Genomic DNA, 14,605 nt, shown 5'->3' on the forward strand with positions numbered 1-14,605 from the left:
GAAGGAAACATCAGCTTCATTTGCTTTGCTTTGCTTAGTTTCCACAGGGCTGCCTCCGAAGAAAGGAGAATGGCGTTCAGTAAAGGATTCCGGATCTATCACAAATTGGATCCCCCACCGTTCAGCCTCATAGTGGAAACTAGGCATAAGGAAGAATGTCTCATGTTCGAGTCTGGGGCTGTCGCTGTGCTCTGTAAGTCATCTGTTAGAGCCCAATTTATCATGGTCTCTGTTTTGATTTGAAATAATTCAGATGCAACTGTTTTTAGAAAAGAGCCCGACAACCCTTTCACCGTATTTCCTCTAGCAGATTATGCTTGTATTTCCTTTTAATCAAACTTATTTTCCTGTAAACTTTTTGTTAACAGGTTTTTGTTGAGGGGGGTGCAGGGCGATGCCAGTTTTGGTGCAGGATTTTGCTTTCTTGGGTTTTGCTGCTGCTTCTAAAAGTAAATGTTTTTTTCCAAAGAAATATTGTTGCAGTTTGTATCATATATCACATAAACCCATACAGTGTCTTGCTTGACATATTTACTGGTAGGTCAGTTACAGTAGTAGGTATTATCTAATGTTATCCAATATTGTTGGAGTATTTATGTTATGGCCGTTATGTTTTCATTAAGGGAATTGTAAACAGCTTCTAGATTTTCATGTGAGATACATGATTGATTTCATATTATTTTAAAAAGTATTTTGATAGTCTAAAGAAAAGGACTATTGTACCACAATAAAAATAGATTAGTAAGGTTTGAGTTATTTTAGGGGCAGATGGATGAAATTAAAATTAATTTGAATACTATGTTTCTTTCTTAATGTATGATATGCCAGGTGTGGGGGCTCATGCCTGTAGTCCCAGCACTTTGGGAGGCCAAGGGGGACAGATCACTTGAGGCAGGGAGTTTGAGACCAGTCTGGGCAGCGTGGTGAAACCCTTTCTGTACAAAAAATACAAAAATTAGTCCAGTCTTGTCGTGTGCACCTTTAGTCCCGGCCTCTCAGAAGGCTGAGTTGGGCGGATTGATTGAGTCTGGAAGGTCGAGACTGCAGTAAGCCTTGATCTCGCCACTGCCCTCCAGCTTGGGCATCACAGTGAGACCCTGTTTCAAAAATTAAAAAGAAAAAAAGTATATGATTATATATATATGATTTAGGCAGATAATCCTAGTGTTAGGATTAGTTTAGTTACTGATTATATCCTTATAAATTAAAAATAGTGTTTGAAAGGCATACTTACAAACATAAGCCCTTAAATATCTTAAACTACTAAGCTTTCCCCAGCCTCAGTAAATGAAGAGCTTAAGACCACACTCTTTGCATATAGAATATTAATGTCAGTTAAAGTGTTAACTTGACTAAAATAGTATAATTGCATCTGATGGGGAAAAAGATAGTGACATAATGAAAAGTCTTAAGCAAAGAACAGTGTATTAGAAATATATATTTGGTACATAAGTTTTTGAATGAAGGAGAAGGGGCTCTAGGTCTAAGAAATAAGTATAAATGATATTGACTATACTCAATCAGTGTGGGCTTAATTGCTTCAACTTGTTTTTTGGATTTAAATCAAACTGTACCTTGGTACAGTATTAATTTCCATTGCATATATTTTTATACAAGTGTAATTCTTATACTGATGAATTCTTAATAAAAATATTGGGGGGGCGAATGTTTGCTTTCCTGTGGGAAGCATTTTTCAGCTGCTTGTGTTTTTTGGTGACATTACCTGACTTACTAATCTTGTATAAATTCTAAATGTGTCTTTATGATTACTCATAACAGCAAGTCAAATTTTCAGCTGCAAACTGTGTATTACTTATAGTTTTTAGAATTATTGCTGTACTTTACTCCAAGGTTAGAAAACCTAAGAATAATCATATTTCCAAAACCTCCAGCAGCCATCTTTTATGCCAAATAATGACTTGTTTTTGCCAAAAGGCCCTAAAACATTTATTTTGGCATTAATGTGCATTCTAAGGAGAAAGAATATTAAAATATTGTCTAAACTATTCTGTTTTCATTAGATTTAGATATGTGAGTAATTCAGAAAAAAAAAGTTGGAATATTTCCTCTTTCTATAAAGCTAACATAAATGGATGTCTAATCTCTTGGAATGTCATTATCTTTCCTACTATAAACTTTACAGTAATATTTTCTTAAGTCATTTGACTTTTAAAATTAATTTGGCCTTCATTTTGGAGTTATACCAAGGTTTGTATTGTGCTGTACAGGGTTCACTTTTAAAATCTTCACACTTTAAAAATGCCTATTGTATTCAGAAGCTGTGCTTGGAAAATATCAATGTGTTCTCTTCATCTTCAACAATCCCAGCTCCCTGAATTTCAGTGCATTCTGCGTATTCATCTACCTGTAGAATCTTCTAAAATCATGTTTTGTTTGTTTGTTTTTTGAGACAGGGTCTCACTCTGTTGCCCAGGCTGGAGTGCAGTGGCGTGATCTCGGCTCACTGCAACCTCCGCTTCCCAGGTTCAAGTGGTTCTCCCGCCTCAGCCTCCCTAGTAGCTGGAATTACAGGCATGCGCCACCACGCCTAGCTAATTTTTGTATTTTTAGTAGAGACGGGGTTTCACCATGTTGGCCAGGCTGGTCTTGAACTCCTGACCTCAGGTGATTCGCCTGCCTCAGCCTCCCAAAGTGCTGGGATTACAGCCATGAGCCACTGCGCCTGGCCCTAAAATCATTTTTTGTAGTAAAGCAAAGTGTAACCCTGTTTTTCACCAAGATTAAGTTTATTCTCCTCAACCTGTTATTTGTCCAGTGTTGATCTCCTTTAAGGAGATCTGGTGTTTCCTCAGTGCCTTCCCAAGCACCATGCTTTTTTCAGCTTGATCATACTGTTGCTTTTTACACCTTCTTCCTCCAAGATTGTTAGAGTACTGCTTCTCTAATCTGAGCCTGGCAGTCCCACTGAGGTCCTCCTCGGGTCTTCTTCCTTCGTAAGACTCTGCCCCAGCCACTCCAGCTCACCTTTATCTCTGCCTTCCCTTCATTTCTCTAGAACTTACTCTGTATCACAAGGTGCATACTTTATTTTCATTTTTATTTTTTGAGACAGGATCTTGTTCTGTCACCCAGGCTGGAGTGCAGTGGCATGATCACGGCTCACTGTAATTGAACTCCCTGGAACTCCCAGACTCAGTTGATCCTCCTGCCTCAGCTTCCTGAATAGCTGGGACTATAGGCGCACACCACTATGCCCAGATAATTTTTTTGTTTGTAATTTTTTGTAGATGTGGGGTTTTGCCATGTTGCCCTGCTGATCTCAAACTCCTGGGTTCGTGGTCTCCACCTGCCTCAGGCTCCCAAAGTGTTGGGATTACAGGTGTGAGCCACTGCTCCCAACCAAGACACATACTTCTTATGTGCTGGGTTTTTTGCTGTCTAAATGCTCATATGTAGGTGTTTTTCTTGGAAATGGGTGGTGGAAGTGACCTTAGCAGGACTTGGTCTTTATGTACCCAAAGTTCCTAATTTCAGGTCTCTACTTGCCCTGGCTTTACTTTAAAGAGTAAATTTTAAACGGACATTTTAATCAGTGTACAGTGTTGAGGATTAGCAATCACTTAATTTTCTTGGCTTATGCTGAAGTGTCATGAGATACCAAACATGAAACTTTATCTTTCATGTTATTAGCACATACCAAAAGGTTGCAAGTAAAAATACAATGAAAATAGTCTCAGACCATGGATCCCCTTAGGGACCCGAGTGTTCACTAATGCAGCCTCAAGACTGTCTTTATGTTGATAGGATTCTAAGCTTGAATCAGTCATGATGTTATGACATTATCAGTGTTATAGTCCCCTGGGCAGCTTTTACAAATACTGGTATCTGGGCTCCAGCCCCCTGGATGTTCTGATATAATTAGATAGTGATGCTCATTTCTGAGCAAAATGTATATAGGCCTTTCTGTGATAGATTAGGGGATTGCTTTTTTTTTTTTTTTTGGCTTGCAGATTTTATCCAAAATAACCATGTTTCCAGAATTTTAATGCTGTTGTCTTTTATGGGGCTACTAAGTAGTTTTCTTAAAACTCTCAGGCTGAACTAAGTGCCAATACTCTTGTAGCACTTTGAGTATAGTGCCTTCATATCATGGGGAATTGTGCTCAGGTTCTGTGTCTGGATGCCGTGCTCCTTGAGGAAAAGGCCCATGTGTCCTAGTAATATTTGCAGTCTTAGTGCTTAGTGTAGTGTTTTACTCATACTTGAAGAAAATGTGATTATTAAATGAATGACAGTAAGGGAAAGACTAACCTAGATTACAAAGTTGATAAACATGCAGTTATTATGTTTGAAAATATGAGGTCTTTTTCTGTATATTTTTGTTGTTGTTGTTTGAGCTGAGTCTTGCTCTGTCGCTGAGGCTGGAGTGCAGTGGTATGATCTCAGTGCGCTGCAACCTCCGCCTCCTGGGTTCAAGTGATTCTCGTGTCTCAGCTTCCTGAGTAGCTGGGACTACAGGTGCACACCACCATGCCCAGCTAAGTTTTGTATTTTTAGTAGAGATGAGGCTTTACCCATGTTGGCCAGGCTGATCTGAACTCCTGAACTCAAGTGATCCACCTGCCTTGGCCTCCCAAATTGCTGGGATTATAGGCGTGAGCCACCAAGCGCAGCCCTATAAAACTTATTTCATATACATACATACACACACACATATATATATATAACATTTATTTTTTCTTTGAGACGGAGTATTTTTTTTTCTTTGAGAGGGAGTTTCATTCTTATTGCCCAGGCTAGAGTGCAATGGCGCAATCTTGGCTCATCGCAACCTCCACCTCCCGGGTTCAAGTGATTCTCCTGCCTCAACCTCCCAAGTACTTAGCTGGGATTACAGGCATGCACCACTATACCCAGCTAATTTTGTATTTTTAGTTGAGACAGAATTTCTCCATGTTGGTCAGACTGGTCTCGAACTCCCGACCTCAGGTGATCCGCCCATGTTGGCCTCCCAAAGTGCTGGGATCACAGGCATGAGCCATCGCGCCTGGCCTATTTCCTATATTTTTAAGAATTGTTATCTGACTGAACTGCTGGTACAAAAGACATATATTACACATTATTTAGATTTGTTATTGACAAATTCTATTGGAAATAACTATTACCCACATTATTAAGGTTCTTCTGAAATGCCAATTTGAAATGTCTGTGATAAATGTTATTTATTATTTCTATAAGTACTATTAATTTGTTTCAAAATTACTTTTTTTTTCCCCCAAGATGGAGTCTTGCTCTGTCACCCAAACTGAAGTGCAGTAGCGCGATCTCGGCTCACTGCAGCCTCCGCCTCCTGGGTTCAAGCAGTTCTCCTGCCTCAGCCTCCCAAGTAGCTGGGACCACAGTCGTCCGCCACCACACCTGGCTAATTTTTCTGTATTTTTAGTAGAGACAGGGTTTCACCATGTTGGCCAGGCTGGTCTTGAACTCCTGACCTCATGATCCACCCACCTCAGCTTCCCAAAGTGCTGAGAATATAGGTGTGAGCCACCACGCCTGGCCTTCAGAATTATCTGTTTAAAATAGAAAATAATTTCATTATTTCTTCTGTTGCATTTATTTATTTAAAACACCTTCTAAAAAGTTCTTACTCTTAGATAACAGTTAATATGTTTTTTAGTAGTGTATCCATTTTTAGCATTACTCAGTTTTAGCATTTCAAATACTTTTGAAAAGTATTTGTACAGCAAATGTTTGATTAAATTGCAATTTGATGTCTTTGGAATAGTGGGTCAGTGTAGCAGGTGAGCTCTGTGACTAGTTTGCTGCATCTACCAGTTTAAGCAGCTTGTGTGATGGTTAGCAAGTTATAAACAGGTACATATTTTTTTCCTGGAAACAATTTATTAAGAGATAAAAGATGTCTCTCAGCTTTGTGCACAATTCATTATTCTTCGTCTTTCTACAGTTTACACACACATACACAAAGACTGTCACAGGAGAAGGACAAGCCATCAGTCTGACATACGTGCATTACATTTACAGTCTCAGTGTTTTACAGCCCATCTCAGGCTTCAATAAAGTGAATGATTCATTTCATAATTATGTCCTAAATAGAAGATGGAGTAAAGAAAAGGTCAGCATATGGGAAATGGAGGATAACTGTAAAAACAGAAGTCACGTAAAAGATGGGGATGTGAGGTGGCGCTATGGATTCCTAACTCTTAAAATTAAAACTTTTGCTCTTTTCCATATTACATGCTAGCATAGGAGTAAGGATGAATTGCTTTTATCTGTCTAGTGGTAAAATTATTTTCAGACTTTTCAAGTAGCATAATTTGAGTCAGATTAGGACTCAAATCATGCATTTTATAAATAGCAAGGCCATAACACTGGACCTGGTTTTCCTACAGGTTGTCCATATGAGATTCTTTGTCTACCTAATTTTTTCTTACAACGTTAAGTCATAATACTATATATAATACTAAATGTAAGTCATAATACTATAGGACAATATTCTGAGATCTTTGTTACAGAATTCAAAATAATCCTCTCTTTTCTATAAAACTGCATAGTTAAAGGACTAATCATAGTGAAATGATAATGGCTACCACTTACTGGAAGCTTATTCTGCCAGTCACAACATTAAGCCAGAGGTTTTTAAACTTCATTGTTTTATGGTGACCTTATTATCTCATTACGTTTTTTTGTTTTTGTTTTTTTTTTTTGAGAGAGTTTCGCTCTTGTTGCTCAGGCTGGAGTGCAGTGGTGCGATCTCGGCTCACTGCAACCTCTGCTTCCCAGGTTCAAGCAGTTCTCCTGCTTCAGCCTTGCAAGTAGCTGGGATTACAGGCATGTGGCACCACGCCCGGCTAATTTTGAATTTTTAGTAGAGACGGGGTTTCTCCATGTTGGTCAGGCTGGTCTTGAACTCCTGACCTCAGGTGATCTGCCCGCCTCAGCCTTCCAAAGTCCTGGGATTACAGGCATGAGCCACTGTGCCTGGCCTCGTTAAATTTTTCACAGCACCCCTCTGCCACAGACAATACTTAATAGTTCTGTTTATTAAATAGGTCCAATAAATATGTGTGTCCCAACAACTTTTATAGCTGTTCAAAAAAAAATGCAGAAAAAAGTAGAAAATTTATTTTCTTCATAAATAACCACAGTTTACTGAGATGTATGTGCTTGCTGAGCACTGAGCGCTGAATAGCTTTTCTTTTTTTTTTTTTCTTTTTTCTTTTTTTTTTTTTTTTTTAAGATGGAGTTTTACTCTTGTCAGCCAGGCTGGAGCGCAATGGCACGGTCTCGGCTCACTGCACCCTCTGCCTCTGGGTTCAAGCAGTTCTCCTGCCTCAGCCTCTTGAGTAGCTGGGATTACAGGCACCTGCTACCACACCTGGCTAATTTTTGTGTTTTTAGTAGAGATGGGGTTTCACCATGTTGGCCAGGCTGGTCTTGAACTCCTGACCTCAGGTGATCTGCCTACCATGGCTTCCCAAAGTGCTGGGATTACGGGCGTGAGCCACTGCTCCCAGCCTGGATAGCTTTTCAAACCTTGGAACAGATTGAACACTGCCATCCTGTTCCTCATCGATTTGCAGGTGACACTTGCTTTTATCACAGCAGCCAGCAAAAACCCAGTTTCACTAATATATATCATCCAAGGAATGCACTGCAATCTAATATGACAACTGTGAAGCACCTCAGGTTAATAGTTTGGCTGGTTTCCAGCATGTGTTGAGAATCTCAGTGTTTCCTTCTGTTTAAAATATGCAGCTTTCCTGGGAGTTTGCTATAGTGCTGTGGGGCATCTTAGCACAGAGTTTAGGAGATGTGGCATTTGACACAATTTTTTTCATTCAGTTCAGATTGTGCTTTTATCCGTGTTTCAGAGATTTGGAAACTGAGGAATGGAAAGATAACTGCTCTAATGACATAGTCCTACCATTTAATTTTTTTACTGTAATTATTGTTTGTGCTGTTGTGAAGCTATTGTATTACTGTATATTGTGTGGCTATTATTTTCATGGGTGGGGAATGAAGCATGAAAAGAAGGGAAGGTGTTAAGGTTAAGGTGTAATTGGTAGCATTTTCTAATGAGGGAACTGTACACTTGTGTTTTTCCCTGCAAACTATTAATATATTAGAGGAGAAAGTATGGTTTAATTTACAGTAAAGTCATTAAAAACAAAGTTTCTTTCCTGGGCCAAGTTAAATGTCAGGTTCTAGAATTTTGGATAAATGTAGTAGGTGGTAATGCTAAACACTGTGTATAGTTTGTTTTTTTTTTAATTGCCAAATGCTGTCAGCATGATTGCCCTTTAAATAAGTTGCAGTGTCCTGTCTCTTTTTAAGAAAAATTTGCAAGTTGGGGGAAGAAGTGACTTTTTATAGTTGACTTTTTCAGCAGAGAAATCATGAAATTTAGACTTGTTGGATATCACTTTATGTTAGGGTTGCAAAAATTCATTTTCTTTTTATAAATACTTCTGGAAGGTGCATATTTCTTTTCTTATGTGCCCCTGAATGTCAACTCTTTAAAAAGAAAATCAACTGAACTTTTTAATTCTGGGTTGGTAGTAGGATTAACCTAGGGCCAAACCGGTAGTTAGTTCTTAAGTACTTTCATTTCTTCACCACTTAACTTTTCTATGAGAAAATAAAAAGGAAAGGCAGAACTTCCACTCTCACTGAATAGTGAAAACTCTGTGACTTTTATTGCATCATCTCATGTCTATCAGATGTTCTAACTTGTCCTATAAAATATAAGTAACTCAGGACTGTAACAGGAGCTTCTGACCACAGTGGAGTAACAAGAACTAGATTTACCCTCCTACCTTATTTAACAACAACAAAATGAACAAAATACATAGAATGATTTGCAGACCTTGAACAAAAGGCAGCATAAGATGCTGACCCCCAAGAGAAGGGAAACAAGTGAGGTGGGCTTTATGAATGCTCCAGCTTACTGCCTGGAGAGCTTCCAGGCCACAGCAGCAGAAGAGTCACTCAAACAAAACTTAACAGGATTCCTGAGTAGGGAATATGGGGAGACCAAGGCAGCCAGAATCTCAGGGCTGTGTGCTAAAGATGAGACAGTTGCACAAAGAGCTCCAGAGATCTGTAGAGGACTCCACTTGAGACCAGCTGAGTGCTGATCGGTGCCAGGGTGTAAGGAAACCATTTGAGGCAGGGAAAGAATCACCAAAAAGGATTAGGCAGAAAAATTTCTGGAGCTCACACAGGGCTGGGAATAGTTCATGTTTAGCAACCAGAGTGGAGAAGTCTTGCATGGAGAATTGGGTTGAGTACTGAAAAGGGTATACTGCTACAGTAAAGGGGCAAAGTAGTCCTAGACTAAATTCCACTCCAGCCCTCCCTAACAAAGCTTAAAAGCAAACCCAAAGGAATGACACTGTTTCCAAGTAACTTAATTTCCAAATAACTGTATCCCAGAATGAAGTTTAAGAATATTTATAGGAATATAGGAAAATACACCTCATAAGGAGCAAAGTCAAATGTAGAAACAGATGCTGTAATAGATAAGGACATTAAAACAGCTATTATAAATATACTCCATATACTCAACAAGTAGAGGAAAATATGAGCCTGTTAAGAAGAGATATGAAAAATGTGAAAGAGGCCAGGTGTGGTGACTTACACTGTTAATCCCAGCACTTTGGGAGGCCGAGGTGGGCGGATCACCTGAGGTCAGGAGTTCAAGACCAGCCTGGCCAACGTGATCAAACCCTCTCTCTACGAAAAATACAAAATTAGCTGGGCGTGGGGGCAGGCGCCTGTAATCCCAGCTACTCGAGAGGCTGAGGCAGGAGAATTACTTGAACCCAGGAGGTGGCGGTTGCAGTGAGCCAAGAGCATGCCGTTGCATTCCAGTCTGGGCAACAGAGCAAGACTCCGTCTCTAAAAAAAAAAAAAAAGTGAAAGACCCAAATTAGACTTCTAGATGTGATAGGGATTACTGTATTAGACATTGCAGAAGAAATGATTGGCAAACTTGAAGACATAGTAATAGAAACTGTCCAAAATAAAATACGGAGAGAAAAAAGGCTGAAATAAATAAATACACAGAGCATCAGTAAACTGCAGGATGACTTCCAGTGACCCAATGTACATGAATATGTGGATCCCAGAAAGAAGGTGTTAGGGAAGAAAAACACTTGAAGAAATAATAGCTGGCAATTTAGCAAATTTGATGAAAGCTATGAATCCACATATCCAAGAAGCTAAATGAACACAAAGCAGAACACTATACTCAAATACATGATCAAATTACTGTTTACCAGTGATACAGAGAAGATCTTAAAATTAGCCCAAGGAAGAAAAGACACACATGTACAGAAGAAGAGTGAAGATAAGAATGATAGTAGACTTTTCTTTACAAGCAATCCAAGCCAGAGGAAATTGGGAACATCTTTAAAGTAGTGGAAGGAAGAAACCAAACCAAACCATCCACCTAGAGTTTTGTACCCAACCACAAATGAAGATATAAAGACTTTTCAGACATTAGAAGGTTGAAAAAATATGAGCTAATTATATTGATTAGTTTAGTTTAATATTGTAGTATTACCTTTCTTAGCATCCAATATAACATTTTCAAAACTTTTGAGATTATAAAGTCTGATTCAGTGAAATTTTGAAAGAAGAATACAAAGTGAAAGAAACAATGAAGAATGGAATAGGCTAGTGCAATAGGTTAGCCTTGTAATTAGAGTATCAAAAGGAAGTATAGTTTTAAAAATTGTGTATCATATTTTTACTGGTGACAATTAAAATTTGCTTGAGTGTTTTAATGGTCGTTAATAAGAATTTGTATTTTATCTTTTTCCAACTTAAATAGAGTTTATAAGTATAAGCCATTGCTGATCTGTGGTGTTACATATGTGAGCACATGCATTCGCATTGGGTTGCATTTCATAGCTACTGAACCAAATTACTGAATAATTTGACACTTGGAGAAAATAAATTTGGTACTTGGAGAGATGTATAAATTCTTCTGGGTTGGATACTCATTACTTCCTCAGTTCAGAATGAAAAAATTTTAGACCCTTGAAATTCCTGGATAATTCTGGGCCAACTGAGTCAGTGAAAAGAAAAAAAATTTTTAAAAACTTTATTGTCTCAAAACATTAAATATTTATATATGTTAAATGTACTTATTAAAATTGTGTTTCTATTTCATTATAGTCTTATTTAACTTTATATATATAAAAGTGTGTTTACTTATATAACTACCTCTTAGCAATAAATATTTTTTGAGTTATGTTTCATTCTGTTCACTGGTGGACCATAGGATTGTTGTAGTCTGTTGAATCTGTTGCTGAAATATAGATAAACAAAGTCATTTAATATCCTATGGACCATGTGTGAACTATAAGTAGAATGAATCTTCTTTTTTTAATTTTTTTTTTTTTTTTTGAGACAGAGTCTCACTTTGTTGCCCAGGCTGGAGTGCAGTGGCATGATCTTGGCTCACTGTAACCTCAACCTCCTGGGTTCAAGTGATTCTCCTGCCTCAGCCTCCTGAGTAGCTGAAATTACGAGTGTGCACCACCATGGCCAGCTGATTTTTGTATCTCTTTAGTAGAGACAAGGGTTCACCATATTGGCCAGGCTGGTCTTGAACTCCTGACCTCAAGTGATCCACCTGCCTCAGCTCCCCAAAGTGCTGGGGTTACAGGCGTGAGCCACCATGCCCAGCCTCTTTTTGTTTTTATTTTTAAATTCTGGAATCTTATAATTAAGTAAATTTCTAGCTGGTTGTACGTTAGTGCTCATTAGTTGTCTGTCCTTGGTTAGCATTGGGAATATATCTTTGGCCTATCTTGTTTCCTAGTTTTATCAATTCTCTTAGAGAATGGAGTAGAAAGTATAGTTTTCAGATTTTTAGTTGTGGCAAAGTGACGTGGGATTGATACAGAGCTGGGTTGAATAATTATCCTGGATGACACAATTGAGATCCAGCTTTTTGAAACTCAGATAATGAGTTAGAACCTACAAAATGAAAATGCACTTCCCCTTGCACTGGATTGAATGTTTGTGTATTCCCGAACCAAAAATGACTATTGAGATATCATGTGCTGTTTGGATCAGGTAGATCATTGGCAGAAGAAGGTAGAAATTTCTGTGATTTCCATAGTATCACAAACTGGTAGCTACCAAATGAGGAAGAGTTGAAATAGGTACCGTATTGATGGTCTTATCAACCACTGCATACCCTCAAACCTGATGTTCTTCAGTCTCCCTTATCTCAATGGATTGCACTCCATCTACCAAGTTGTTTCAGACAACTTAAGAATCATCCTCAACATCTCTTCCCCTCACACTTCACACATTCTCTCTGTTCTACCTCTTCCCCTCACATTTCACACATTCTGTCTATTACCAAGTCTAGTCAATTCCTCCTCTTAATTTCCTTGAGATTCCATGCAACTTCCTCCATTTAGCTGGCTCTGTTTCAATCAAGACTCTGTTGTCTCTTTCATGGATCATTACAATTGCTTCCTTGACTGGTCCCTCTGCTTCTACTTACCCTACCTACCCCCCGCAGTCTTTTAAAAAACACAATTTAGATCTTATTATTCCCCTGCCTAATACTCTTCAGTGATTGGCCACTGAAGTTAAAATCTAAACTCTAAGATGACCTATAATAAAATCGGGTTTCAGCTTCCCTCTTCAACCTGTTACCACTTTACCTCTTGGTTTCTATATTCCAACCTCATTGGCCTTCTTTGACTTCTGAATGTACCAAATTCCTTCTGGCTTCAGGGTCATTACATATGCTGTTCTTTCTGCTCAAATGTATTTTTTTAAAATAATAAGCTTTTTGAAATTATAATACATGTAGAAAAGTATATAAATCTTAAACATACAGCTTGATATATTATTATAGGATAAACATACCCTTATTACCACAACTGGGTTGAGAAATAGAAAATTATTACTGGCATACCAGAGAGCTCTCCCAAGAATAATCCCCTCATGCTCCTTCCCAATTATCTTTATTATGATCTGCAAAGATAATCACTATTCAGACCTCTTATATCATAGAATAGTTTTAAGTGTTTTTCAACTTAACATAAATGGAGTCATTCTCTGCGTATTCTTTGGTATCTAGCTTCTTTCACTCAATGAAATCATCCATGTTGTTACATGGGAAATCATCCATATTGTAGCAAGTGGCAGTAGTTTACTCATTTTTGTTGCAATGTAGTCCATTTTATGAATATTAAAATATTTAGCTGTTGACATTTGCTTTATTTCCAATTTTGCTATTATAAATGACACAAGTATGAACATCCTTGTACATGTTTTTTGGTACATATATGTACACATTTCTGTTGGATATATTCTTAGGAATGGAACTGCTGGATCGAAGTATATATGTCACCTGAAACATTTTTATCTCCACTCTTTATTTGGCTAGCCTTCCTGTCTCACTATAAAGGTCACTTCCTCAGTGAGGTTTATTCTAATAATTGTCCTCCTCCAACAAACAATTTTAAATTAGGTTCTCCCATTGTAATCTGTTGGAACTCCATTACAGTACTGACTATAATTTATAATTTTGCATTCGTATGGTTATATAATACCTGTCTTCCTAATCTGATTCCTAAGAAGGTGTCACGGTACTGACTGTTTTTATTCCTAGAACCTTACCAGGGGCCTGGTGCATGGTAGGCATTCAGTAAATACTTCTTGCGTGAATGAATGTAAGTTTTTTGTTTTTTGTTTTCCCTTAAATGTCACCAAGATTAGAATGTGAAGTTTAAATAGGACATTAATTTAGATAGTTTAATGTCTTTCAGCTGGAATTTTAATTACTTTTATAAGAGGAACCTTTTCCTTTTAAAATAATTTTTCTCTTTATATATGAATGGAAAGAAGCTTAACTGCCAGCTAGTTATGTGATCTTGGATGAATGCTCAAACCCCTACTCTTTTTCTTCTGAAAATGGGAAGCTTGGATTGCATGATCTCTAGGATCCTCACACAGGAGGTTCTCCGGTTCTATACGAAAGTGCTGTCTGCATGCAAATAAGCTCACCACAAACTGCAGTGCATGCAACCACAGGCAAATTGTGGTTCTAGAGAGATCATTCTAACATGCAGTCTTATTTTTACATTGTTATTGACCTTCTGTAGCTTGGTCTTCTCTATCAGCTGGGGAAGAACAGTGTATTCTCAGACCGGAAGGTTTGAGCCACAGCAGAATGTTGACATTGGATAATGGGCCCTTCATTTGCATGGCTTTATTATTTAGCTTAAATTATTATAATTCATCAGAAGTTGGAGACATTTACATTTAAATTTCATCCTCCAAATACTTTTAAAGTTAAATGAAAGTGGCATTTAAGTTACCTGTTGCTCTTGGATAAGAAGTTAATTTTGTTTCTTTCCTGTTCAGATGTGGAGTTAGCAATGCAGGTGTGATTATCATGTGACAACTATTTTATGTTTAACAAACCTCTCTTTTAGAGCCACAACTCATGAAAATCAAGAAATAGGCATATGATTATGTCTTCATCTGAATTTTTATAGTTTGATCCTAATACTTTATTATTTGCCTTAAATTCTAATTTGAGAAACGAGGTGGTAATACAACAATGCTGAATAATGCCAGTTAT

The 14,605-nt window shown here is 37.9% G+C and overlaps 1 protein-coding gene across 9 annotated transcripts in view; it reads left to right on the top strand.

Annotated features, from left to right (window-relative positions):
- The window catches only part of SYNJ1 (synaptojanin 1), a 108,189-nt gene that overhangs the window by 1,075 nt on the left and 92,509 nt on the right, over nucleotides 1–14,605 (top strand). For 8 of the 9 annotated variants that reach the window (XM_023190475.3, XM_026456045.2, XM_023190495.3 and 5 more), the window contains exon 2: nucleotides 39–193. In XM_023190475.3, the coding sequence (XP_023046243.2) occupies nucleotides 39–193 (155 nt within the window). Of the gene's footprint in view, nucleotides 1–38; nucleotides 194–14,605 lie in introns of those variants that run through there. The other variant, XM_023190519.2, reaches the window with a different exon arrangement.

The sequence above is a fragment of the Piliocolobus tephrosceles genome, chromosome 19 (assembly GCF_002776525.5).
Source record: "Piliocolobus tephrosceles isolate RC106 chromosome 19, ASM277652v3, whole genome shotgun sequence".
NCBI classification, from domain to species: Eukaryota; Metazoa; Chordata; class Mammalia; order Primates; family Cercopithecidae; genus Piliocolobus; species Piliocolobus tephrosceles.